We start from the raw sequence: 27584 nt of genomic DNA on the forward strand, positions 1-27584 counted from the left end.
TTTGAAGCACACTAGAACCTAATGTTTAATTGCTCTGACTGAAGAACTACTAACTGTGGAGAACTATTTACATATTTGGTTTCGATCACTGGTTTGAAATAGAATAAAATGCAATATCACGAATTATGCGTTTACTGGGGTCTAAGATCATGTTGAAACATGTATGAGCTTCTTTTTTCCAACGAAACTCATTTGATAGTAGTCTTGGTTTCCAATGCCCAAACATGCTGTGGCCAACCAGTTCTACCTTTGATTTTTTTGCCTTCGTTGGCCAGGTTCTGAAAATAGATAAAAAGAAAAAGAAAATCTTTAGATCGAATTTATTTCGAGAACACTATTATTTTCCCTGTCCCATCCTGAACGATATCTTTATGTTCATCTCAAGTGGTTTTAGATAACACATTCGGTTAACTTTTCCAAACTCCTTTTTTTGTTTTTCTTTCTGAGGCGGTATCACTTTGAGCTTTGCACAAAGCGACTACTGTACTTAGTCTCGCGCGGGAAACGTTCTTCAGTGCATCGGAGTTTTTCCCGGCGATTTGAAGGGAAAATGGGAGAGAAGCCAATCCAAGTGCATTCCTCATTGCACTTTACGATCTCTTCCGTTACGATGCCGTTGGCTTTGAGTTTGCCGCTCAATTAAAAAATGTCAAACGAATTAAGTGAATGAAGGGCAATTTGTACTATGGACGGATAAGTGGTTAAGTCGTTCTCAGACGTAAATCATAACTTTGGTAAGGGTTGAAGTGGTTTGGGCTGGCTGTGTGGCATTGTTGGGAAAATATGCCGTGAAGGAAGATGCGTCACTTGGATGATTTTGAAGAGTTGTCAAAGGTGCCCGCCCGGGCCAGAGTAAACGTGACGTGCGATGCGACTCAACGCATCTCATGCAAAGGAATAACAATTATTATCAATGAACTGTCAAATTGCACTGTCGCGTCCAGGGGTCTGCGAAGCGACCATATGTTATATACCAGCATCAAAATCATCGATTAATTTAATACGAAGGTGTAATTATAGTCGTCGAAAACCTGCCATTAAAAATAGGTTTCAAACATCATGTTATTTTGGCGAAGTAGAGCGCTTGGTGCCGATCAAAATATGAAAATTTATTAAAGCATCAATATTCTTGTTGAAATACACCTCGCATTCATACTTTCGCACATGCTTTTGGTAAATGATGAAAAATAAATAAGTCTAGGTATTTGGAAAAATCAATTCGGAATAGTGGTTTGTTCACAAAATAAAATTTCAACCGAACTATGGGAAACCCAAAGATGTTGGCTGTTGTCAAACGTAGTGGGTAGGATTGGGGGTGCCTGGTCGCGTCGCACCTAAAATTATTCGTGTTTGAGTTCATGAAAGCTAATTTAAACTGTTCGTACTACGACCCGTCAACCTGTGAAAAACTAGAATGCAAATATCTTCAAAAATATATTTATCTGGATTGAATAATAGAACATGTAGGTACATATATAATGCGACCAGACGTCCCGTCCCACTGCATTTTTCAACTTCGTTTTACAAATTTAGGTAGGGGGAATGACGGCTTTGGCAGGTTTTGTTCTATTATTGTCAGGGGGTTTTTTTTATGACTGACTAGGCTCAAATTTGGCCTAAGAATTCTTTGCATATCAAAGAATATTGTGGCCAAATTTAATAAAATTTGGTCGACAAAACCCCCCCTGCCAATAATAGAACAAAACCTGCCAAAGCCGTCTTTCCCCCTATTTCAATTCATACAGCCTTACATTTTTTCAATTTTTTGGGCCAAAATCTATGCGAAATGCACTTTTGGAGAATCCACTTTCAAGCCAGTGACGCAATCCAGATAGGCGTCCCGTGTTTCGCAGGATGCTTCTGGTCACATTATACATATACAAAATAAATAAAATTGGTTCTAATATAATTTCCTATAAGACTGAAATAATATTGCTCTTATTATTTGTTCACCCAAGCACTAGGTGCCGAAACTAGGAATTTTGTGCTGGGAATTTAAATTATTGGAATTCTTGGCAGATTTATCAACGACGACTTGGAGACACTATCCACTAGTTAGGTGAGTTCTAATTAGGAAAACACGATGTCACATGGGCTAATTAGACAGCAAACGACAATGTAAAAAAAACTCGAAATATTTTCATCGGAATTTTTCACCTATTATTCGTTACGACGATTTCTGTGATAAATGAGCAGAACGGTTTTCTCCTGAATTGCTTCCAATGGTGAAGCCAACCTTATTAAGCGCATGCGTTCTGTTACGATGAGAGTTTACAAAAGGGGCGTCAAAAGTGGGCGTTCACTAAACATATTGCGGTTGCTTCCAATGCTGTAACTGAACTATAGCGAAACGAACGTATTCAGTGAGAATCTAAATTCATTCAAGAACAGCAGGTTTTAGTATTGCTTTTCTCGGCTACCTCACATCGGACTCCGTGGCGCAACGGTAGCGCGTCTGACTCCAGATCAGAAGGTTGCGTGTTCAAATCACGTCGGGGTCAATCCAGCTTTTTTTTTATTTGAATCCCATTCCCAATAACAATCAAAAGGTTTTAAAAGAGCAGAATATCAAGAAATTAAACAATAGAAAATATTGCAGTGTTGTTGTTGGTGGGTGGTGGGCTATGTATGAATATATTAATTATTACTGTTAATAATTTTGTTATTGGATAGTATCCCGATTAGCATAAGAGTCCCATGTCGATTTTTGATGACTTTGATTTTCATTCCCAAATAAACTTAAAATTCCCTCATATTTAAGACTCCTCCTGACTAATAATAGACTTCGTTTTAGAAGTTTAAAAATCAAAACCCACTTTTGTTTTTCCATCATGATATTTATTCACATAACAGTCACAATCCAGATTTTTAAACTCTTTTGTACAAAAGTGAACATAATTATGCTTTATTTAATAGTTCCATATCGGCGAATAAAGGTTGCATGAAAAAGAAGTAGTCGAAAGATGATATTAAAAAATGGCACGTGAAAGCATACGAAATTCTCTTCTCAAAAAATCTAGAAGCAATTTATTTTTTTATCTTTTTTAAAGAGATTCTCAGCCGAGGACGTTTGACCCGACGCGATTTTTTTCCTTTGTATTTTTAACATGATTTTTTTTAACTTTCAGACATTGGATTTTGCTATTTTTTCTGTTTTTGGGCGGACAAATATCATCAGTTCTATGTGGGGGTGAAACATATCATCTTTTGATACGTGGGAGAATAAGAAGGTAAAAGCTCACGATTAGAGCTTTTTTATGTTCCTGCTCACGATTAGAGCCTATTTCAATATTAAATTTTCAAAACGACTTATCTGCTTTTGTAAACAAAGATTCAAACGTCGATTTGTCGAATCTGAGAGCACTCCCACGCAAACCAACAGCATCAACAGGTAGCCGAAGTCTGCACCTATGTGTTGATGGTGTTGGTTTGCGTGGGAGTGCTCTAGTCTCAGATTCGACAAACCGACGTTTGAATCTTTGTTTAGAAAAGCAGATAAGTCGTTTTGAAAATTTGCTATTGATTTGATAGTGGACGAACAAAATTGATGAGCACGTTCCAGTTCTTCATATTCCCTTAAATTCGACACTAAATCAGTACATGGCGCTACTACAATTGCCGCGGATATTGTAGGAGTCCCAGCAATCCGGGTCACGCTTTAGTTAGCAACGATGCGTCTTCTCGACCTTGTATTCCCTGAGTAAGTGACAAATATTTGAAAGCAAGTGTTCGGAATATCAGTCATGTTTGAAATATAAATGGAAACGGTCTACGAAGTCCTTTCATTAGACAACCGACAAGTTATGACCTGTTAGTATTTTTCAAAAAAAAAAAACATGCGAATAGTCTTCTCCGAGTTGACTAACGTTGAACTGTAATGGAAATTTTCGTTTAGAAATGCGGTGTTGAACTTAATCTTATGTTTAAAAAACACCTCAATAAAGGAAAAAAAATGTTAAGAAATGCAGTAATGGACAAACATTGTTTTAATTGTTTGTTTTACTTCATATATCGGGCCTACTTTGCGATTTGAGCGTACATTATTTTGCAAACAAATATTATTTTGTGTGCAATAGGAATGCTATTTTTTTTCGGGATACATGACGTGGTGGTTTTCTCAGGAATTTGCTTTCCAATGTTGACCAAATTAAACGCCCAAATCGCTAAATTGGTCCGATATATTTGCTTCCTTCCATTTTTGGATAATTATTATTACCATCAACCTCCCCCCCCCCTCTTATTATCCACAACACCCAGGCCTATTTAATTTTTCACAGCATCCTTTTTTTATATTTTCACCATTTTCATGTGATTTTCCAGTCACCTCTCCACACTTTTTCCTTTCTTCTGTTGGAAATCAACTAACCAACGGGCCTCGCATCCCCTCACATTTAGTCAGTATGTTTTTACCATGGAAACTTATGTTTTATGTTCTCCACCGTCCCCTCCAACAAGTCAACGTTTACGACATAATTCGTATCATCAAAAAAAGTTACTGCCCCGAGTGAGGATCGAACTCACGACCTTAAGATTATGAGACTTACGCGCTACCGACTGCGCTATCGAGGCCTGGTGAAAGTGGGGAGTTTAAACTTATTCTCAAGCGTTGTTACAAAACATGGTAAGATTTCGATCTGACGCTGAAAAAAGTAAGTAGGAGAGAGAAAAAGAGAGTAGATCTCTTTGTTCACTCATACAATCCCATATCCTGAAAACCATTTCCCACCCTGCTCCTTATTCAGATATTGCTTGCATGGGATGGTGTTTATAATTTAATTGACACTTGATGTTGCGGGGTGGTTTATATTGCACAACTGGGAAAACCTTTTAGTTTATTGCGGGTGTTGAAAAGGGGCGCCAATTTTCCCACCAATTAAGTACTGGATTTTATATTGATGCGGCTATAATATGTTGATGGTTCTCTCTAATACACCGCAAGTGTCACGTAATCCAATTATAATGCATTACAGATCAATTTCAGAGAGGCAAACAAGACATCCACAACCCTTGTCGGTTTTATTTATCGCATTTGTCTAAAAGCGAAACAATTGTATCCTATGAATTTTCGTTGCGCATTATACCAGACGCCACTAAACCAGATACTCTCCATAAAGATAATGATTCAATTATGAATATTGGGTCATGCGTCTAGCGTTGCGGCAGCGGAGTGGTTCTCCACGTCGCACTAAGGAGTATTTCAGCCCAAATCCTGGCCAAAAGTCAAAAACAATATTTTTAGATATCTCCATATTATTTTTCGTTTTTGTACTCTCAAATAGTAATACTAACTTGCCCTGGGATTTTTGGATCAATATTGATTACTTGTGAGCAATGCTGGCTGCCAAAACTTCACCATTATTTACATGCTAGTTTTATCGCAATTGTCCATGAAAAAATGTTCATGTTTTATAGTGTTTTTTTCTGGGTTTTTTATTGATTTTTATGATGAAAATCAATATAGGTACCAATAATGAGGGTATGTAAAATCCTTTCCTAGCATGATTTGATCTGAAATTGTTTTTAGGTGATCCATAATGATGATATTAATTCCTAGCTTTTTTTACCTTTTTCACAATAATATGTTTTACAAAATTAAACTTTTGATTAGGTTCCAAACCCGATCAAGCAACAAAATTGTCAACATTGGAAAGATTGGAGTTTCCTCAATAAGCTCCATGAAAAACATTTTACGCATCCTCACGCAATCGAGAGTTTTTTTATTTGAATATAGTGAAGTTTTCTAAGAAAAGCAAGGCGAGAGAAATAAATATTTATGATTTTAGCGACAAAGCTCATGAAATAGCATCCAAAGAAGAGCTGGACTTTGATGAAAAGCATACGCATTTTTCGGATGTAAAAGGTTGTTAAGAAATAAAGCGGTTGAAGTGCTTCGAATTTATCTGATCTCCTCCATTGATTGTAATATCAATACATTATCCAAGAAACTTTAACATTGTCCGATGACAAATTTGTATAGTCGAAGTGAACAAACAAAGCACATCTTTGGAAATCTTAGTAAGTAATAATTAAAGAATGAAAATTAACATAAAAATCATATTCAATGACAGAGTCAGAAGAGGACACCACTCGTCGCAAGCACGCTGTAGTTGTCAAAGGCAGCGTTCTTACGCCAAGTGGTGCTCTACCTAATAACAACAACTGACGCCGCTGGTTGTCATACTTCACTACTAGTTTAATACAAAGAGCACAAAAACAAAAAAAACGCTTTGCTGTTAATTGAATGCATTTACAACCGACAAAATGATTAGCATAGTTTTGGCCACGCTTTTACACTGCGTACTCCTATGTGCGTCGAGTAGAGTCTATTTCATACTACATCCTACTGATTATGAATAGATGGTTCTTGTTTTAGAGTAAAGGAACTTACTTGCAGCATACTTTTCTGAGCCCTTCGTTCTGCGTTGATTTTTCTTGATGAGGGTACGAGCTCCGCTCGGAAGTCACAAGACGGATCTTGGTTTCCATTCACGACTGCCAATAGATGTGCGATGTAGGAGATCGCTAACCGCAGTGTTTTAATCTAGAATGAGAATGCATAAGACTTGACTTGTATTTGGAACTGTTACCGGTAGCATACTTTGGAAAGCTTGGTATCATTCGGAACATTTGGAATCCGATCCCGCAAGGAGGTGTAGGCAGAATTAATGCTCTGAGTGCGTCTTCGTTCTTTCTTGTTGGCTGTGTTGCGGCGTTTAACCACTCGTACTACTGGCATACTTCCGGAAACTATTGAGCTGGATGCATTCACAGATGATACTAATTCACCGTTTATGTTGGTTGTCGTTATGGCTCCATAGTAGCCTTCGTCGCATATGTAACCTGGAAATTTACACAATAGAAGATTGATAATTCACGTGGTGATTTTGATTTTTTGTAGTTTTGTTTTATTTGAAAGTCTTTTCTTTTCGATATGTTCTTTTGAAAAGGAATAATAAATATGATCGAAACTCCACCGACAAGCAGATATTACTCAATTTTGGATAAATATCGAACCAGATGGCTGTAGTAAGCAAACTTTAAAACCCAAAATAAGAAAGAAGGGCGCACCGAGTTTGTTCGCTTGCTAATTATTGATTCAATCAATAAATCAGTGATTCATGTTTGCTTATCTGCATGAACATGGGAGCGTAATGTGGAACAATTCCCCAATATACGAGAATTACATTATACTCACTTGACTTCTCATACCCAATGGGACAGTACACTTGCTGATTATGGTGGTGATGGTGATACTGACTGCCATATGGTGATGATCCTTCCGGTCCGGATTGCGACGACAGTACATTCTGGCCCGGGGAATACTCGTCTCGATTCTCGGGGGATTCACTGGAACTGCATGGCGATCCCCAGTACCCTTCCTCTTCCAGTTGTATCACATGAGCGCCTGTGTGAAGTACATATACAAGGTGTAGAGTTGATACAGAAAATGGAGTGGATAGAAAAATAAATCGAAATTCGAAAAAGTGTTATATTTCCTATTTTCTTTTCCAGAAGCGTGCTATGTATCGTATCATAATGATTTGTTTATGAACTGACAGTACCGAGCTGTAACTGCCCGAGTAAACGCTGCATGTCGGCTTCGTGGGATACAAAAAGGAACATAAATTTTTGTCTGTTTATGCGATAGCCTGGCTAAACAAAACTAACAGTGCGAGAGGCAGCCCGCTACATTCAGAGGGAAAAGAGAAAGTAGCGATTTACAAGTGAAGAAATTGCCTCAAAATGTCAAGTGTTCAAAAAGGATATGAATTGGTTAATGTAAACTGTTGACTATACTTAATGCGACATGAGGGAATTCACTTCCGTTGCAATATTTATTTGGATATAAAATGTACGATTCAATGCATCCGTCGAACTTCTTCTCTCTACTGATGAGATAATATCGGATTCAACGTTATACGGAAAATCATCCCTTTTACAATAATTTTGTTGCATGCTTTCGTGATGCAAATCAAATTAATAAAACTGTTCTCCCAGCGATGAAGATTTGTTTCCCTTGTTGGGTTTTTTAATCATTGCGACCATTAATTAGATCTATTGTGATATATGCCCCATTTTGATCTAGCTTTGTCAAGTTGACGTATCATTACTATTTAGAGCAATTGCATAACGCTGGCATTATCCCAATGCGGTATTATGGTTCTGATGAATCATACTACCATATTAGGACTTGTTCCCCAAACTTCTGAGGGATCTATTAGCCCTTGTTGAAGAACTGTAATCTCTTTCTAAAAATTGCCGGACAATGGCATAACAGATGTTCCTAGTCTTCTACATGTATGCCGCAGTTTTCTTAACAGTTTAGATCTAAAATTTTGCGAGTGATAAATACGTTTGGTGTGATGAAACGTTTTGACTGCCTCGCAATCAAGGTGTTTTTCCAGATGTCCTCTGATTGTATAAGATTTCACCGAAAACTATTTCGCGGAATTCATTTTCGCGGTCGAACATTTCGCGGAATAACATTTGGCGGTTTGTAACTTTTCGCGGTACGACATTTGGCGGTTTGTACCTTTTCGCCGAATGACTTTTGGCGGAATGTACCATTTCGCGGAATATTAATAATAATAGCTTATTGTTCATTCAGCACTTCCACAATTATTACCTGCGAAGTTTCGCCCGAGATTAACACGTTAAAACTGTTATAACTAAAAAAGTCGAAAAAACATTTTCGATAAATTTACTAGACCGGACCAGAAGTTCCTCCTTCAGCATAGTCTTGCTTGGCAGCCACACATCTTTCCGCACGGCTAAGGACGGCCTCCCAGAATATGTAGAAGTAGTTTTCTCTCTTTGCCTTGTTACGGATAGACGTTTTTATGAATAAGCCGTTACTCCTCCCTTCGCCTTATACCTGGCAGACGCGTTCTTTTAAAGAAGGAACTATCAACTCCTTTCGCCTCATACAGGGCAAATGCATCCATTTAAAGGTTGCATTACCCCTCCCTTCGCCTTATACCGAGAAGGCGCGTTCTTTTAAAGAAGGCATTATCAACTCCTTTCGATTTATGCCGGGCAGATGCATCCATTCAAAGAATGCGTTACCCTTACCCTTCACCTTATACCGGGCAGACGCGTTCTTTCAAAGAAGGGATTATTAACTCCTTTTGCCTTATAGGCAGATGCAAGTGCAGAGGCAGATGCATTCATTTTAAGAAGGCGTTACTCCACCCTTTGCCTTATACCGGACAGACGCGTTATTTAAAAGAAGGCATTATCCCTGTCTTATACCGGGCAGATGGATCCATTCAAAGGAGGCATTACCCCTCCCTTCACCTTAAACCGATCAGACGCGTTCTTTTAAAAAAGACATCAACTCCTTTCGCCTTTCACCAAGCAGCCTAAACCCGACGGGTTCGGGTCGGTTTCGGGTTTGGAAAATTAGTAAAAAATCGGGTTCGGGTCGGGTACGGGTTTGTGAGATAAAAAAAATCGGGTCCGGGTAGGGAACGGGTTTAAGAAATAAAACACCGAATATTATTTTATTCAGTTTTGTTAATTGTGAGGCTAGTTCTTATTTGGGCTTACATTTTTTTTTATTTAAAAAAATAAACCGAAAATATCTAGTTTGAATTTTTGGACAAAACTTAAATGCGGGCTTAAAAAACTGTCGGATTTGGGTCGAGTACGGGTTTACGAATGCAAAAATTCTCGGGTACGGGTCAGGTTCAGGTTTAATTTTTTTAAATTCTGGATTCGGGTCGGGTCCGGGTTTGAAGGATATTTACAAATCGGTTTCGGGTCGGGTTCGGGTTTGCAAAATGTGAAACCGACCATCTCTAGGGCAGACGCACCCATTCAAAGTAGGCATTATCTTTTCCCCTTTACCGGGCAGATGCGTTAATTCATAGAAGGGACTACCTCCTTTCTCTTCTATATACCTTGCAAACGTATCCTTTTCAAGAAGACATTGTCCCCTCACTTTGCGTTATAACGACCGGAGGTGGTCATTCAAAGAAGGCATTACCTTCTTTCATTGCATTAAATCACAATTCAAAAGTATTTAGCCCCGATTGCATGTAATTAAGCTGAAATCCATAAATATTAATAACAGTCGACGCGGATTGCGGTCTAGTTGTTTCCTATTGAAAATTGGCCCGATCGGTCATTGCGTTCCAAAGTTATTGAAAAAACATTGTTTTTCTGCCAAGGGTCCCCCCTTGGGATTTTTTTTTTTCAAAGATTGTAGCAATGCATTCAAATGACCGCAAATGCATATGAATTGATGAAAAAAGTAAAATCTATCTCCCTAAAGTGCTATTTCGACCCTCTTATGTGTTTTTCTTATTTTTTTAATGCGCGAGAAAGGCACCACCAACGCTAGGTGGATTGATCTGGGTTTTTTTTTATTTATTCAGTCTACATCTAAACAGATAACACTGAATCAACAATTTGACGCTACAATACACGGTTCGAGGCCGCATCTCTCCATCCTCGAATACGCCCCACGCTCGCCAAGTCGTTTTGCTCCTGATCTGCCCATTTCGCTCGCTGAGCTCCACACCGTACCTGTCGAATTGGAAGCGAACACCATCTTTGCAGGGTTGCTGTCTCTCGAATACTCCGAGTGCTTGAAAGTCCTCCTCGAGCTTTGTCCATGTTTCATGTCCGTAAAGGACAACCGGTCTTATTAGCGTCTTGTACATGACACATTTGGTGCGGTAACGAATCTTTTTTGGCCGCAGTTTCTTCTGGAGCCCGTAGTAGGCCCGACTTCCACAGATGATGCGCCTTCGTATTTCACTACTAACATTGTTATCAGCCATTAGCAAGGATCCGAGGTAGACGAATTCCTCGACTACCTCGAAGGTATCCCCGTCTATCGTAACACTGCTTCCCAGGCGGGCCCTGTCGCGCTCGGTTCCGCCCACAAGCATGTACTTTGTCTTTGACGCATTCACCACCAGTCCAACTTTTGTTGCTTCACGTTTCAGGCGGGTGTACAGTTCTGCCACCTTTGCAAATGTTCGGCCGACAATGTCCATGTCATCCGCGAAACAAATAAATTGACTGGATCTGTTGAAAATCGTACCCCGGCTCTCCGCATGACACCTTCTAGCGCAATGTTGAACAACAGGCACGAAAGTCCATCACCTTGTCTTAGTCCCCGGCGCGATTCGAACGAACTACAGTGTTCGCCCGAAATCTTCACACAGTTTTGCAGACCATCCTCCGTTGCTTTGATCAGTCTGGTAAGCATGGATATCTCCTATGGTCGTAGTGCCAAAAGGGAAGGATGACATCAGGTTGTGCATTAATATCTTCTTCTTCTTATTGGCATTACATCCCCACACTGGGACAGAGCCGCCTCGCAGCTTAGTGTTCATTAAACACTTCCACAGTTATTAACTGCGAGGTTTCTAAGCCAAGTTACCATTTTTGCATTCGTATATCATGAGACTAACACGATGATACTTTTATGCCCAGGGAATTCGAGACAATTTCCAATCCGAAAACTGTCTAGACCGGCACCGGGAATCGAGCCCAGCCACCCCTAGCATGGTCTTGCTTTGTAGCCGCGCGTCTTACCGCACGGCTAAGGAGGGCCCCAATATGCATTAATGTGAATTAATGTGCATTAATATGAAATACCCAAATCAAGCAATTCAGCGCGATCACTATCCGCTACCAATGGTCGACACTTTGCTGAATAAATTAAGAGGATCGACATGCTTTTCAAAATTAGACATAACATCTGCATTCCACCACACAGAACTTCACCCAGAATCCCGGAGCATTACAACCTTTATGACAAGCAGAGGCTTGATGAGGTTCAAACGATTGATGTTTGGCATCAATTGTGCGCCAGAAATTTGTCAGCGTATAATGTGCGAAATGTTGGGATAGAAGGTGTAATCGTTTATATTGATGACGTAGTATCGGGAAAAACAAAAGAGCAACACGACCGTAGGCTGGAAGACGTATTGGAGGTGCTCCGCCAGATCAATGCAATGCTTAACAAACAAAAATGTCTAATCGGTGTGAAGCAACTTGTAATTTTGGGGTATAATGACAGTGCAGCCGGGATAAGTCCATCAGAGGATAAAATTGAAGCTATCCGAAATTTCAGCTTATTGAGCCTTTTTAATTTTATTGGGCAGTTTATTCTGCGTCTTTCTACTAGAATCGAGCCATTACGTCAGTTCATAAGAGGAGATGTAGCTATTTTTGGCGATGAACAAGAAAAAGCTTTCAATGACCTTCGGAGTGAGCTATCTAACAGAATTATTTGTGGACGCATCTCCGGTAGGACTCAAAGGGACAAATTGAACATACCTTGGATTATCAGCTTCGCCTCGAAGGGATTAACGAAAACAGAAAGGATCTTTCTTCAGACACAACGTGGAGCCCTTGTGATTGGATGGGCTGTCGAAAAGTTGTATCCTTATTTGTTTGGCATGAGGTAAACATCGCAATGGGAAAGGAGCTTGTACAAGAGCCGGATGTTGGGCAGACACATTCCTGGTGCTACTAATATCTCAGACATACTTTCACGTTTATGCCCAAGGTCTGATTCTGATGTTCCGTTCGATGAGGAATCCGAACACTACTTGTGCGCTATAGACGATGGAATGAGTGTTATCACTCTGGAAGACATTCAAAACGAAACAAAACATGATGCAACATCTAGTGCGGTTATTGAAGCACTTCGAAGTGGAGTTCTTCCGATATTTTCCACTATCAATATTTCGCGAAGGAGCTCGGAGTAATTAATGGTATCGTCGTTAGAAATGATCGAATAGTTCTCCCTAGCAAACTAAGGACACAAGCATTGAACATTGCGCATCGAGGATACCCAGGAGTGGTCAACATGCGACGTAATTTGCGGGAGATTGTGTGAGGGCCCTATATGGACAGATATGATGGTGACCGTATCCAGGAATGTGCTGGGTGTGCAGCCGTGAGCACTCAAGGTCCTCCAGATCCATTGGCGAGAAAACAAATGCCAGAACGAGCGTGGCAATTGTTTTCTTCATTTTATTAATACTATTTTTTCCAGAGTTTAAAAGGGATATAGAGACATCATCAAACCATTTCACACCATCTTCCCCTATACAACAACTAGCGCGAGAGAGAGAGGTTTCCGAAGAGTGGCATGGGTACCTTCTCATTGCTCGATTCCGGGCAATGAGAAAGTGGACATCCTGACTAAGGTGGGCGCTATGGAAGGCGATATTTACGAGCGGCAAATCGTCTTTGATGATTTTGATGATTTTTTGAAAAGTGGAGACATGGGTAGATGGCTGCATTCTATTCTCCCTCAGGTATCGAAGAAACCATGGTTCAAAGGGTTGAACGTGGGACGAAATTTCATTCGAACCATGTGTAGACTAATATCTAATCCCTACTCGCTAAATGTACATACGTTTCAGATTGAGCTTTCTGGAAACAATCTCTGTGTCTGTGGCAACAGGACATCAAAAACGTCGTGTGGGTGTGCGTCGAGCATCGTGAAACCAGGTCTGAGTTGACTGAAACTGTCCGGGTCCGAGAAAAACAAATAAAACCCGTTAGGGAAGTGATGGCGGGCCTTGATTTAGAGTATATGAACCTTATCTATCTTTTTTTTTTGAAAGAGATTGATGTTAGAATTTGATTTTTTGTGTGTCCCCTGTATGTAGCATTTCACCTTAAACATGTTCTTTTCTTCTCGTTGTCTCCCGTTTTTTGTTTTTTTTTGCCTTCCATTACAGATCAATGCCAAAATCCTCCATCAAACCAAGTCAACAACATAGCACGCAATCATTTTGAAACCCTAAAGTTCCTCCTTTTCCTATTGTGTATTTGTGATCCCTAACCTCGAATCAGTCGCATGTACGTCGGCTACCCGAACTCTAGTTGTAAGAAGAATCACAAAAATTGTAAAATGAATTGTACAAAACAAATACATCCGGCTCCGTAACGCCAAATGGCAAAAGATCCTTCTAAATAAACGCAAGATTAAAAAAGAAAGAATGTTTGTTGTACAGATCTGTAGTTGTATTTCTTTAATCCGTCCGAAGTGTAAAAGTTTCTTACAGTGCTACTATAGACTACTATTTTGAGGGCTGTCGATATTTTTGCAAAATCTACCACGCCACTGACCTAGAATCACTCACGTTCCGATTCAAATTTGAAGCGATCTCCGTATGAAATTGGAGAAAGTGCCTCTACAATAAATTCGGAAGTTATTAATTGCGTGGAAAGGCTGAAAATGAATCTTGAACTTGCCTGATGTCTACAAAAAACTGTTCTAGATTTGTTTTTCAAACAGTTCAAACACATAATTTATATTTTTGTAATTTTAGCCATGAATAGTGTATCTTGAGGATTTGTAAGGGTGCAAGGATTTTGAAATTAGATATAAGAAATGAGTAAGAATATTACCTAATTAAATAAGTTTTGACGACGTTGAACTGACTCTAAATGCAGGTTACATTAGGCTGATACTCAGCTTTAATCCTGATATGTTTATGGGAAAATAAATGATAAATATTGTATTTGTTTAAGCTTGAAGACATCTTGTTGCGATTACACCAGCTTTCGAAGTGCGTCAACAGCATTTCATCCAACTTTACAGAAGCCCAGCTAGTTTCCTTAGTTTTTCCTATGAAGACATTGTGATTAAAGCAATCAGTAGCTGCTTCGTAGAAGTCGTCATATACAGCGCCAATTTGCTTTTTGATTCATATTGCAGATCACGTGTAAAGGAAACTCAACAAGATTTTACGTAAAAGAGCGTCCTGAGAAAAATTCAGGTTGCTTTGTGTTTATGCAATGTTTAAAGTTCTTCAGCAAGAACTTGTTAACTATTACTTCAAGCAGCTTTGAAGAAAACAATGTGACGTTATTTCTCTGTAGTAACCACCAGGGTTCGTAATGCTCACTCAATCTCAGGAGCACAGCATGCTCCCTCACGAAAATTTTCGTTACCTCGTACCAGATATCGCTGTCAGTGATTGTGGGGTTGGAGTAAGTCACCTGCAGCGTGTATAACGACTCCATCCTCAAAGGTCGTCAATCGGTGAGCAGAAATCTATGACTCGACCTCTTCTGGTCAGATATATGTAGCGTACAGAAGCATCTACGGTGTCCTTGTGTCGACTCTATTTTGTTCCAGCCATTTGCGGTTGCACATTTTGGCGATAATGCCAGGATATTTTTTGCATTGTGCATGGCAACAAAATGACAACTTTCGTGATCATTTTTTAAGGCTCTCATAGATTAGATCTGTAAAATTTATCCGCAGTACAAATAACACGTTGTATCAAAGCACTTACTGCCAGAAACCACCACGTGGCGGCCAAATTTTCAAAAATATCGAAGTTTAGCTGTGTTTTTGTAGGTATGTTTTTCTTAGACGACTATCTGCGCGTATTATTCTTTGCGATTAAAAATAAGCGAAGGAGTAGATTTTTTTTATTAGCGGTACAATATTACTACAGGATACAAAATAATCCTGAGGCTAGATTTATAAGGTGAGTTGAATTTAACCTACTTATATATGTGAAAAATACAATATTTTGAGGCTTGGAAAACCACACGGTGGCCTGAAAGACCGCTGGAAATAATTTTGTGGTTTGGAAAATCTTAAGGCGCGTGTGGAAGACCACCGGAATCTAGTTCATGGTTTTGTTTGGAAAAATATAATGTAGGGGAACTGTTCCATTTTCCAGCTAACTGAAAAATCTTCTTGTCGCTTTTTTTTTTGCTAACATGCGAGCTCACTGCTGAAAAAAAATCACAAAAATAAATAGCAAATCAAATACCTTTTCATTGCTTTGTTTTTGATGGGATTGAAATGGGAGCTATGAGATGAAGTGCCGAAGCGTTCTTCCCCTGTTGACCATGATCCTTGATTTCTTAATTTAACAATGCATGAGAAAGGTACCACCATCTCTAGGTGGATTAATAGCTTTTTTATATAGTTGTACAATCACAGTTAATCAAATTTGAAAATCAAATCTATCGAAGCCTCTGCCTTACATCACTAGTGTTTGTTTCAGTGTTTTCGTTCGTTACGGTTTTGAAAGTTGCACAAATGCGAACAACATATCACTGCATGTGTACGATAGTTGGGTGTATGTAGCAATTCGGTTTGAAATTGTTCGAATAATCATATCGTGCTTCTACTCGAGAACGAACAAACTCGTAAACTGTAAGAAAAACGTGCCGTCAAGATGTTCACGTAAACAAATTCCAAATTTTTATTGCACCTTCCGTTCTAAATATAATGCACCTTTGGGCAAACATCCCACAGCTCCAAAAAAACGTGCGTACAATAAGTTTAGATAAGTTCCCCAGTTTGGTAGTTTTGATTACATGGTTTAGATTTTTGTGTACTCTTTCGAAGCGTTTATTAAGAGTTTTATTGAGGAATACGATAAACATATAAGGGATACGGGGCTGGACTTATGGCTTGAGCACGGTCCCTCGATGACAGACGTACTAGTTTGTTTACTTGAATGCACTGTTCTTCCTGAATCTCGCGTGCAGCAATATCTACACAAGAAGATTTTATAGATAAGTTTCTTGAATGTAATGACAGGTGGGAATTGATCGGTGTGTAGTAAAATCGATCTCCAATTCCAAAAAGGGGAAACTGAGGTAACATGCACTCCCGGGGCAAAACGACCTTTTGTAATTATTGAGGATGTTTTCGGCAATTTTTACATAGTTTTTAAAGCAGTGCAAGTAGGGGAAATGACGGCTTTAGCAGGTTTTGTTCTATTATTGTCAGCGGGGTTTTCTGTAACTAATTATGCTCAAATTTGGCCATTCTTTGCATATCGAAGAATATTGTGGCCAAATTTCATAAAATTTGGTCAACAAATAACAGACCAAAACCAAAACAATAACAGAACAAAACCTGCCAAAGCCGTCTTTTCACCTAGTTCGCTTCTCGAACAAGAAATCCAGCACCAAACGTTCCTTGAAATTAGTCTGAAACAACGCTAAAAACGCCAAAAGGTCGTTTTGCCTCAGGGGTGCATTATTGGAGATTTTATACTAAATAAAAATAATTCTCAAAATCGTGTACTGCTCCAGTCTGTGAAATATTGACAAAAATTTCTTGTTTTTGTCAATTCTTTACTTGCATGAAAGTACAACAAATTTCATTATTGGGGATTGAGATTTTATATAGTAACCCTCAGAGCATAAAATATTCACTTTCATGAAGCACATTCGCTCCGAGTTTTGACGATCGTGATTTGATATTTCAAAACATGGAATGACTTATATAGTTTACTTCTTCATAAATTCATTCAATTGATTACCACTGAGTATTGTAACTGCGTGCGAACAAAACATAATTAGCCTTGATTATACTGACATTTGGCGCTAAAAATCTCCCTCAATTGAGTTTTACGATTATTTAATAAATTGTGATATTCAAATAAATACTCAATGACCCATAGTGTCAAAAAAGGCCGATGGGCTTCATAAAAATTCGAATATTTAAAGCTCTGGTAACCATTAAGCGATTTTCTTGTTGATTCGACAGGTGTAAAGCCTTGTTGACCACTATTGAATTTAATTACCATCAGACTAGAAGGCGCTTTACTAAAACTGATCACAACTTCAACACATTGTGATATTTATAATCTATTTTGATAACATTTTGTTTGTAGTAGCTATTAAATTTCAAATTATGTAACAATATTTTACATATTATTTAAAAAATGCTTAACGTCAAACGCATTTATCAGCGTTGGGGCCGGTGTAAATACACCAGACCAGATAACGCGCCGAGAAGGTGCAAAGCGGAATGGAAAAAGGGAGCGAAAAAGTGCTTGGTGGTTGAGAAGATGGGGGATAAGAAGTTGGACACTCAAGTGAATAAGATAGGCGTGGAGCAAGTTTCGTGAAATATAAAACCTCCATCTTTCCGTCCGGGTTGTCCGTGCCGCCGGGAAACGTTTCTGTGCCGCTTTCGCCGGTAAACCCATCGATATTGTGACGACTATCGCCATATTTCATGCTACTTCACTCAGTGAGCAGTCCATTCTGGAAGTAAAACGGTCTTCCCGAATTACAATCGTCGTGGAGAACCGCCATCTTGTCCGAGGTGCCCACGCCACCAAAAACACGTTCCAGGCCGCCATCGATGGTGAAATCGCCAAATCCTCGACAAATACCGCCACCCTTTCCACCGCGGCGTTAAGTCCACCTGGCAGCTCACCCCGTCAGTGGTGCCGCTTTAAGAGGACCGATCAGGGTCGTATTGAACCACCATCTTCTCGTCCGTGGAGCCAGAAACCCGTTCTGGGCTGTTCACGTCGGCGACTTCGCCGAATCATCGGAAATTATCACGCTCCTCCGTTGCCCACCCTGTCGGTGGGGCCTTGAAAAGCAAAAGCTTCGACGTCGCGGTGAACAGCCATCTTCTCGTCCGGTGCGTCCGGCCACCAGAAACCCAGTCGTGTTTGCCCCTTCGGCTCAACGAATATCGATATTCATCCCGCCAGAGCATCCGGCTAACCTAAGGGCCAGTATGGTCGGCGGCCGTCCACAAAAAACCCATCCAGCGCCTTTTCCGCAACCTCGCAACGGATTAACTCCAGCAACTATCCGACAAGGAACCAACCCTACTCCCTGCCGCCCGAAAACCGATAAATAATACAGTAATTCAAAATTTAATATTTTTTTTCTAGGACCCCACATCCGACACTCTCCCCTACTATGCACCAAGCATAGTTAGCGACAGACAGACATACAGCAACAGACTACAGTAGTCAGCAAAATTCCTCAGTTATACTGGATCAGCAGTTTTTATTATATTAAATAGAGCCCGACGCTCGATTATCGATTTATTCTAAGATTATATTTCAATCAGTGCAATCATCGAATATAGTGTGTGAAGTAAGAAATAATGTCAGTGTTAGTTTGGAACGTGACTTAATTATATGTTAATATAATTTTGATATGATCTTCTAGCCGGGCAGCAATCCGCTGGGAACAATGAGAATTCAGCAGCCATTGCATCGTTTCAATAAAAACAACAAGAGTCGATGGAGAAAGGTCACAGATTTTTTTAAAGGCTGATTCGAGGGAAATGAAATTTGATAGTTCGGGCTCACAAGTGTACATTGTGTATTGTAGATCCAGTTGAAAACCGAACTGAGCTTTCGCGAAAATCTATTTCTCATCTATTGCGCATGATGGCGCACGGCTATAGCATAGGTATACTACAAGCACGATGTTTCTGACAGCAAGCTACTCAAAGTCGGGTTGTGTGACTTCGACGATGTGGATGTGAGTAGAAGGAAACTTTGGAGGATAGCGATCGCAAACCATCCAACATCTACACGGTTCAACGACCTACAAGAAACTCAAGCTGATAAAGCACTGTCATCGTTGTGATAAAATAATCAAAATAATCAAAAATCACACAAATAAAGCAAAAAAAAAAACAGTGCATCGAGATGATACACAGAGTATGAACTGTTTATGATTCTGCCACGGCTCGATGCACCTGCTGGTATGGCAGAAACTACGGAGTTGAAGAATGTAAACAGATGTAGGAAGCAGACTCCAAGTGTGACAGCTGTGCCCTAGCAGCACACATGTTATACAAAGATTACTACAACTTATACGTGACCAAATTGAGTCACAATAAAGTTGCTTCTAGGGTATGCCTGGTCATTTGGAACACTTGCTCCTGTTCGCGAGCAACAGGTCAAAACCTAAGTTATCAACCCCGTCGGCGTCATCACGCTCATCGTGACTAAGTTCCCTACGCAAGTCAGTGATCTACGATGAGAAATCATCGCATGTGACTTCTAATGCAAACATCAAGCATGGGGCAACTCTTGCTGCAACTGAAAAGGCGTAATATGGTGTAACGACGAGCTGGAGGGCCTGTCTCACCTGGTTGGTACGATCCGGGGCCCATGCAACGCTTGTTGTCTTCATCACCAATATGGACGACCACAGCCGGTAGTCCATCAAAATGCCAGCTCGGACCACTACCGGGTGGCCGAAGTTGGGACTTCAGTCAGTCGGTGCTAGCTATCTCGTCGAAAATGTCACCGAGTTGACTAGATCGGTTTTAAAGGTGCGTCGACTACCAGCGTGATCCAGTCGTACCTGATGACTTTGACGAGGAATTCCACATCTTCTAAGAGGCGTTTTTCTGGCCCGATGGTATATACCCCTTTGGCTACGCTCAGTAGAAAAGGGGATCTACAGGGTCGAAAAAAGGGAAATCGACACAACAAACTCAACGTCACTCGCTGATCCACCTCTATTGGGATATTGGGAACTCACTTTAAGGTGCAACATACCCATCAGCATAACTCTGATGGGTGAAAGTCACAAGCTGTGCCTCATGATAGAACTACTCAAGGGCCACACGGTGAATATTATTCTAATAAGAACGTATAGAGATTGAGGTATGGTGAAACCATTCTGGGTCCGGGATAAACGGAAAAATATGACCAATATTAAAACTTTCAATAATCTTAAATTGTACCAATGCGATCGAATTTTCGTGCACCTACATATATTCGCTTAATTTACAAATGTTTGCTCATTTCTTATTCTCTATGTGAGTTAAGAAAATTATTTTGAGCTTTTTAGTGGAATGTCTTCACTTGTCATAAGACGAGTTTGTACAATCCCATTGAATTCCACCACTTAATTGTATCTTGACAGATACGTATTTCGACCTCAACAGTAAGGCCGTCTTCAGTGTCTCGTACTTGACTCGACTCTATGTGAGGTCACAAATCTACTTGCGGTTTTTTTCTAGGTCTAATTTGACCACGTACAGCCACGCGATTAGGCATTGGAAGGTATATGGGTTCCAATTGTCTGACGAGATCCAACGGAAAACCGACTTCTGAGCACCTGCGGGCGCTATGGATAAAGTTTGCATTCTTAAAAGATGGACAAAAAATGCCAATTTTCCATGGGTTTACGTTTACATTCACCCGCACTGACGAAACTACCCATGTAGCTTCAACCATAGTAATCCATGAGTCAGCAGACAAAATTTGACAACTCTACCAGGTGAACCATGAGGGCAAAAACAATGGAGGATGAAGCATTCAGAGGTGTGCGCGTTCAAAGAACATCATGCGGCAAATTGTGGATGACGGATACGCCCGTTCCGGCCTCTACAACACCTTGGCACCTTGGCACTATCAGACAACAATCAAAACATCGAAAGAAAGCCCCTTCCATGATCTGCCTTAGCTTTTTTATCACCATCCGAAAAAATCCTTTTTCTTGCAAACGTTAGATCGTGGTGCTCGTGTGAAGCCTCCAGTGTATTCCTGCCAATTGTTGACCCTGATTCTCGCACTGTAGGTGTCTCGGAACCAGGTGGGCTTGGCCTGGAAATGTCACTTGTCACGAACCACTGAAGTACTGATCACCATCCAAGGCGGCGGCCTCGTAGCTAATTGATTCCTGGATTAAAGCAAACTAACGCAAACTATTGTGTTTCCGAGGTCATTTATCCGCTCGATCGCGACGGCGTCACGAACAATAGCTAGGCAGAAACATGAAGCAACGGTTAGCGAGCATGCCAACAACATCCATCTAACTCCCAACGACCTGTCGGATGGGTTAGAGATCTCAGATGACGAATTGACGGCCTTTACTAAGTCTTCGATAAACATGAAGAACCCAGACGTCATCAGTATCTTAAAGCTCGATTTCAAGCACATGAGTGCTCCGATCTTCGAGCACTTTTCGCTGATCTTCAATCAGTACCTTCGATTCAGCTACTTCCCTTCGTCCTGGAAGTCAGCGAAAGCCACAGCATCCGGGAGCCCACAGTCCGGATTTTTCCCAACAGCCTTCTCTCAGGGTTGTCCAAGCTGTTTTAAAAGATCTATCGTTGGCTGCTTGAGTCTGTCGATCAACCGTACCACAACCGCCCTGAGTTGCCAACATCCCCAGACGGAACAAGCTAAAACCATTGCCATGACCTCTCGGGTGAGATGTCGAAAAGTCATTCGACAAAGTTTGACATGATAATCTGGTGTACAAACTAAATCGCTACATTCTTCGCTAGGCTAGGACATTCCGGATATAAATCAGCGAAGCGCAATGCGCACGAAATTAAAGCAAGCGAAGTGCAGTATCCCAGGTAAATATACTCGGACTCATGCTGCTTAACTTGTTCACCTTCGACGTGCCAGAATCTCCAGAGGGTGGCCCCTTGTCACTATTAGCAGATGACTACGCTCTTGCTCTGACAAAACTTCAACTGGTGCTAGTGGTAAAACTCCAACGAGGCCTGGGTGTTCAAAAACTAAGAGATCCGTATCAATAAAGTGAAGACCCAGGCCATTATAATCCCTCACTGAAAATCCCTCAGGCTTGTTGCGGCTGAGGATTGTAAAATCACCATCAATGCCACGACAGTGGAATGGATCAATGAGGCTAATTTATTTTTTTTTATTTGAGGTTATGGCTTTCAGTCTTCTTATGCTCAAAACGGGTTTTACGTTTTTATCCGACGTTTCGATTACATATATTGTTCCTTTATCAAGGAGTTAACTGAGTCCCGTTTTTTTTGTTACATTGTCTTAGCATAGAACGTTTTGTCACAACTTTATGTATAATCGCCCCTTCTATTTTTTCGGTAGGCGCAGCGAAATTTGAATTTATCCGGACACTATCGTGTAGTACAGGGCTGCCCAACGTACGGCCCGCGGGCCGGATGCGGCCCTTGACTCCATTTTTTGTGGCCCGCGGCGTGTAAGAAAATATGCTTCACAACCGGCCCGAAAGCTTGTCTACCTGGCTCAAGAAGCTTCTTCTTATTATTTTTTAATAAATACTGTTACAGTAGGTTATTACTGAATAAAAAATAAAATCTGGACAAGCACGGAGTCGAATAATGCAGCACGAGCCAGTTTTGCTGTTAATGAGATTTTGACAATACGGACGAAACCTTTTCCGAACAGAACTTGTTAAAAAACTATAATCGGCTGTTGGTGATATCGTGTGCTTTAAAGAAAAATCCTCTTTCAGTAGTATTAGTTTCTTGTAAAGCATGGTGAAGAATTAAAGTTCTTACAGAAAATTTGAAAACTACGTTACGCGAAAAGCGACTTGCTTCTGATTCTAACTGCTCACAATAGTTGAAAATACTCAATGTAAAAAATAAGGCACATGTAGCTGTCTTCATAAGGAGAATTTGTGATCAGCTTCAAATCACAGAGGAATTAGCAGCTTTGATCCCAATGAAGGAAACGACTACCGGTATCAACCTGGGGAAAACTGTTAATACCTGTATGAAGAAGCTTGAACTCTTCTTTGAAAACTTAAGGCCTAACAACTGGTGCATCAGGATGTAGCTCCTGCAATGGCGGGAAAGAACACTAGCGCTGTGACACTTGAAAATAAAATATTTATCTGCGCTTTGCAGATAAAATTGTGTGTCGAAAACTGATACATTTCTCTAATCCGATAGAAAACAGTTCTGGCAAATCTGTTGAACATGCTAATGAACTCGAAGCTATTCGACACCAGTTTTCAAGCCTATTTGCAGAACACAGTTCATCAACACCGTTTACTGATGTAAATAATGCAGCTGGAATGTTCAAATGGAGATAAGTGACCTCAAATACAACAACGAACTCAAATCTAAATTTCAGAAAGACACATCTCTTGTAAGATGTTTTCTTTCTTCAGAAGTATATATCTTGGTGAACAACCCTTATCAAGAATGAAAGCAGTAAAAGTAATTGTTGATCTTCATTATCTGCTTGCAAAATTCGATCACCGATTGTGAAACCAATAAGCGTCGAGTATTGGAAAGAAGTCAACAATTCCATGTCCCGTAAAAAGAAAATAAGCACACACAAAAATATTGTTCAAACGCAATAATATCGTGTTTAGTTTTTCTTTAAGACATTTTTAGACGTTCTGTAAAACTAAATGCCATTCTGAAAAACAATATTTTACTTTAGTTATTTTGAAAATGCTTAAAACTATGTACCGAATATTTTCTGGCCCGCCAACAAGTGGTCAATCTGAAAATTGGCCCGTGGCTTGAAAAGGTTGGGCAGGCCTGGTGTAGTACTTTTTTGGCGCCACTTCTATTCTTCTATTCTGAGGGGGAGATTACACATAAAGTTGTGACAAAACGTTCTGTGCTAACACAATGTAACAAAAAAACGGGACTTAGTTAAGTCGTTGATAAAGGTACAATATATAAGTAACCGAAACGTCGGATAATAAAGTAAAACCCGTTTTTGAGCATGAGAAGACTGAAAGCCATAACCTCAAACATCTGTCATAACCATAACCTGTTATCTGTACATAACCTGTTATCTGTCCATAACCTGTTATCTGTCCTAAAAAGTTTATTCTTTTATTCTACAGACAAAAAACCTAAAAAAGTCGTAGGATTCCCAAAATCCTCGATACGTTTAGAAAACCATAGTAGCTTTGTACAGCAAGTAAAGTTTTCCAAGTTCTTTCTCATTTGCCCAACCTTTCTCGATTTTAAAAAGCCTGGCGTGTTTACTGGAAAATCAAAATTTGCTAGAAATAGCAGCAAAATCCCTAGAAAATCTAAAATGCAGAAAGAAATGCCTTTGATATGTCTTTATTCGCATCGTTTTGTAAAATATGAGAAAGCATACATCTACACCCTGTTTAGTAAAAATCTCAAAAAATTCAGACTTCGTTACAATTTCCGAATTTTTTGATGTCTTTATTATCGAGACTTTCAAATAATTTCCGAATTAAAATCAAATTAAATAGGGGAAATGATGGCTTCGGCAGGTTTTGTTCTATTATTGTTATGAGGGTTTTCTATAACTAATTATGCTCAAATCTGGCCTTAGCATTCATTGCATATCAAAAAATATTGTGGCCAAATTTCATTAAATTTAGTCAACAAAACCCCCTCCTGAAAATAATAGAACAAAACCTATGACAAAGCCGTCATTTCCCTTATAAAAAATTAAAAATTGCCCAGAAATGAGAATCTCGTTTTCCAATAAGATATCTATCCAAAACTATTTGATGTTTATCAAAAATAATCTGGCTCTGCCAGTAGTGTTGTTCGAAAATAATTAAATTGTCACTATTCAGTTGAATTTGATTTGATTTGAAACGAAGCCTTGAAGGATTGACGATGTTTTGAAAAACCAGGATTTGTAAGGAATTCTTTGATTACGCAAACATCCTGCGTCCCTTTGAAACTTAAAACAAATGTTCAAAATTCTATGTTATTTCTATATTGAAACCAAACAGGCAGTTTAGTGTTATAGTTCAATCAAAATTTTAGAAATTGAGATTTTCCTTAATGCATGATAAATGGTACTGAAGTACTATTCGTCGTGATTAGCATTTATATCGCAAGATACAACAATTGTTCAAAGTTCGAAAACTTGACCAAATAGATTCAACTTGCTGTAGTGTTTCGAAGAGGGAAGAAGTGTATTCATTCCATACAATTGGAGCCTCCGGAAGCTTCCGAGGCAAGTGAACTACCCCTAATCAACCGGTAATTTTCATGAAAGAAGTTTAGCTCAATCAATGTTAAATCCGAAGTCTGAGGAAGACAACTAAGTATTAGCGACTCTTGATCTCGAATATGTGTCCCAAATTTTGAAAGTTCGTTGTTGTAATCATACAAGAATGTCTTCCTGTTCCATTTAATCCCATTCGTATGACTTAATCTAGTTGTTGTCCAAAACTAACAATATTGAATGAGAATTATGAAAAATTTATTGAAAAACGTGATTTCAACTCCGTAACGCTTCTCAGCAAATGTGCCTGATTATTAATGTTCATTAATGATCGTTAAACAAAATTTATAGCATTGTCTTCTAGAAGCTGACATTTTCTGCAAGTTTTTGCATAATTTCTCGGAGTTTTTCTATCGATTTTCCTCACAGTAAAAAAAATCGTGGAAAACTGTTTTACAGATCGTATTTTCTCTGACCGCTGAGATAATGTGCTAGCGTTTTTACAAAAAAACTCGCTGTCTACGATGCTTGTGTTACGATTTTCAAAGGGTGTGGTGTCTGTGAAAATCCACAAACTTTGCACAGGAGTTTCCCGGAAAATAGACGGCACGGATTTAAATAAAAAATTATTCCTATAGATATTCATAAACAAACACATACACACATACAGGTATTTAGCATCATGCGATTAATGAGTGTAACCTCACATAACACATACAATATTTTTAAGCAAAAATGATAAATTAGATACAAAATTGTTCTAATTGGATATAAGATACAATGAATGTAGGTACATTGTACAAAGTCATAGTCAAAGATAAGGAAAAAGAAGAAGTGAATCCAAAGTTGAAAGTAAATACAACCAAAGTAATCAATTTGATCCCACGGATCATTTTACATTGCTTTAAAGTAGTACGGCAAATAAATTTCAAGTATTGGTGCTTTTTGCAATATGTTGGTTTAAGCTTTAAGTCGAAAAAAGGGGGAGGATTTGTAGAAGTTCTGTTTCTATAATAATTTTATTTCCAATCATTTGAATATTAACTCTATTCATAGTAAACATGTGTGCTTTATCTATAACTTTGCCATTTTTAACTTCAATTTAGTTGGCACACTTTTCTTATGAGACATCACACAGTATAGTATAAGTCGTCACATCTATCTTGATGAAATAATTTCCATACCTTTCAGAGGTGAGCCAGCCAAGGGCTGAAAACCTCTTTAATGAAGACGATAATAATAATAATAATAATTTCCATACCAGTATTTTGAGAATCCGCTGGATAAAGCTGCGTATAATAGTGCTGTGGTGCTTCGTAATATGATTCTGTATCGCACACTGGTTGGCAAATCTCGCCCTCTGAAGATTCGAAACTAGACATTTTGTTGTACATTTATGTTACGAAGTTCTCCTATCAAAGTCACAACAATCAATATTCTATTCAATGCTCAAATAAACACTGCACATTTATTTCACATACATTAACTCGAAATACCGAAAGATCTCACAGTATAGATAAATGTATTCATGTCTTCTGAACCACTTATAAATCACTTTTCCGCTAACCGCTCAGACCACGTGAACTAAACCGCGCGACTCCTTGAACATCACTGATATAAAAACAGTAGCGTGTGCGAGAAGAGATCTTCGCCAGCATCCAGTCGAGAACACCGATCTCAAGCGATTTAGTTTTTCCACCGAATACTCGCTCGCTATTGGCTAACAGTCTTTCTTCACTATGCGGTGATGAGGCTAAAACGAACAAAGAGCAGCATGTTTCTAAACCGAACGCCACACACATCTCCACGTCAGTTGTGGCTGACGTGCAATTAGCAACTCTGTCCGTGGGAGCTAATGGCGGTTTCTTTGATTGCCTCAATTTCGAATCATACTTTCACGATTCTCAACTATCCTTCGAGGTCATTTTATTTGCAATAATTTTCTGCGGAATGACTCAATTTATTTTTACAACGAAACTTCAAAGGGTGTGGGTGAACAATTTTCCGTTTTCTCTCTCTCATGCCTGCCGCTCTTACTTCTCTAGTGAGAAGGCCACGCCTCTTTGTGCCATGCTATTTTTATATGATGGTTGCGTACTTTCACAAAGAAGTTATTTTTAGATATGGCTGCGTGTCATT

The 27584-nt window shown here is 39.5% G+C and overlaps 1 protein-coding gene and 2 non-coding genes across 3 annotated transcripts; 1 reads left to right on the forward strand and 2 right to left on the reverse strand.

Annotated features, from left to right (window-relative positions):
- LOC134206639 (heart- and neural crest derivatives-expressed protein 1) lies at nucleotides 1-27311 on the reverse strand. Its single transcript, XM_062682369.1, has 5 exons — nucleotides 26707-27311; nucleotides 7196-7405; nucleotides 6599-6840; nucleotides 6389-6541; nucleotides 1-278 (listed from the first exon to the last, which is right to left on the reverse strand). The coding sequence occupies exons 1-5, from the start codon at nucleotides 26837-26839 to the stop codon at nucleotides 189-191; spliced, it is 828 nt and encodes a 275-aa protein (XP_062538353.1). The 5' UTR covers nucleotides 26840-27311; the 3' UTR covers nucleotides 1-188.
- Trnaw-cca (transfer RNA tryptophan (anticodon CCA)) lies at nucleotides 2430-2501 on the forward strand. Its single transcript has one exon. It is a non-coding gene; the product is annotated as a tRNA-Trp (tRNA).
- On the reverse strand, nucleotides 4497-4569 carry Trnam-cau (transfer RNA methionine (anticodon CAU)). Its single transcript has one exon. It is a non-coding gene; the product is annotated as a tRNA-Met (tRNA).
- Nucleotides 27312-27584: the final 273 nt, after the last annotated feature.

The sequence above is a fragment of the Armigeres subalbatus genome, chromosome 1, assembly GCF_024139115.2.
Source record: "Armigeres subalbatus isolate Guangzhou_Male chromosome 1, GZ_Asu_2, whole genome shotgun sequence".
Taxonomy (NCBI): Eukaryota; Metazoa; Arthropoda; class Insecta; order Diptera; family Culicidae; genus Armigeres; species Armigeres subalbatus.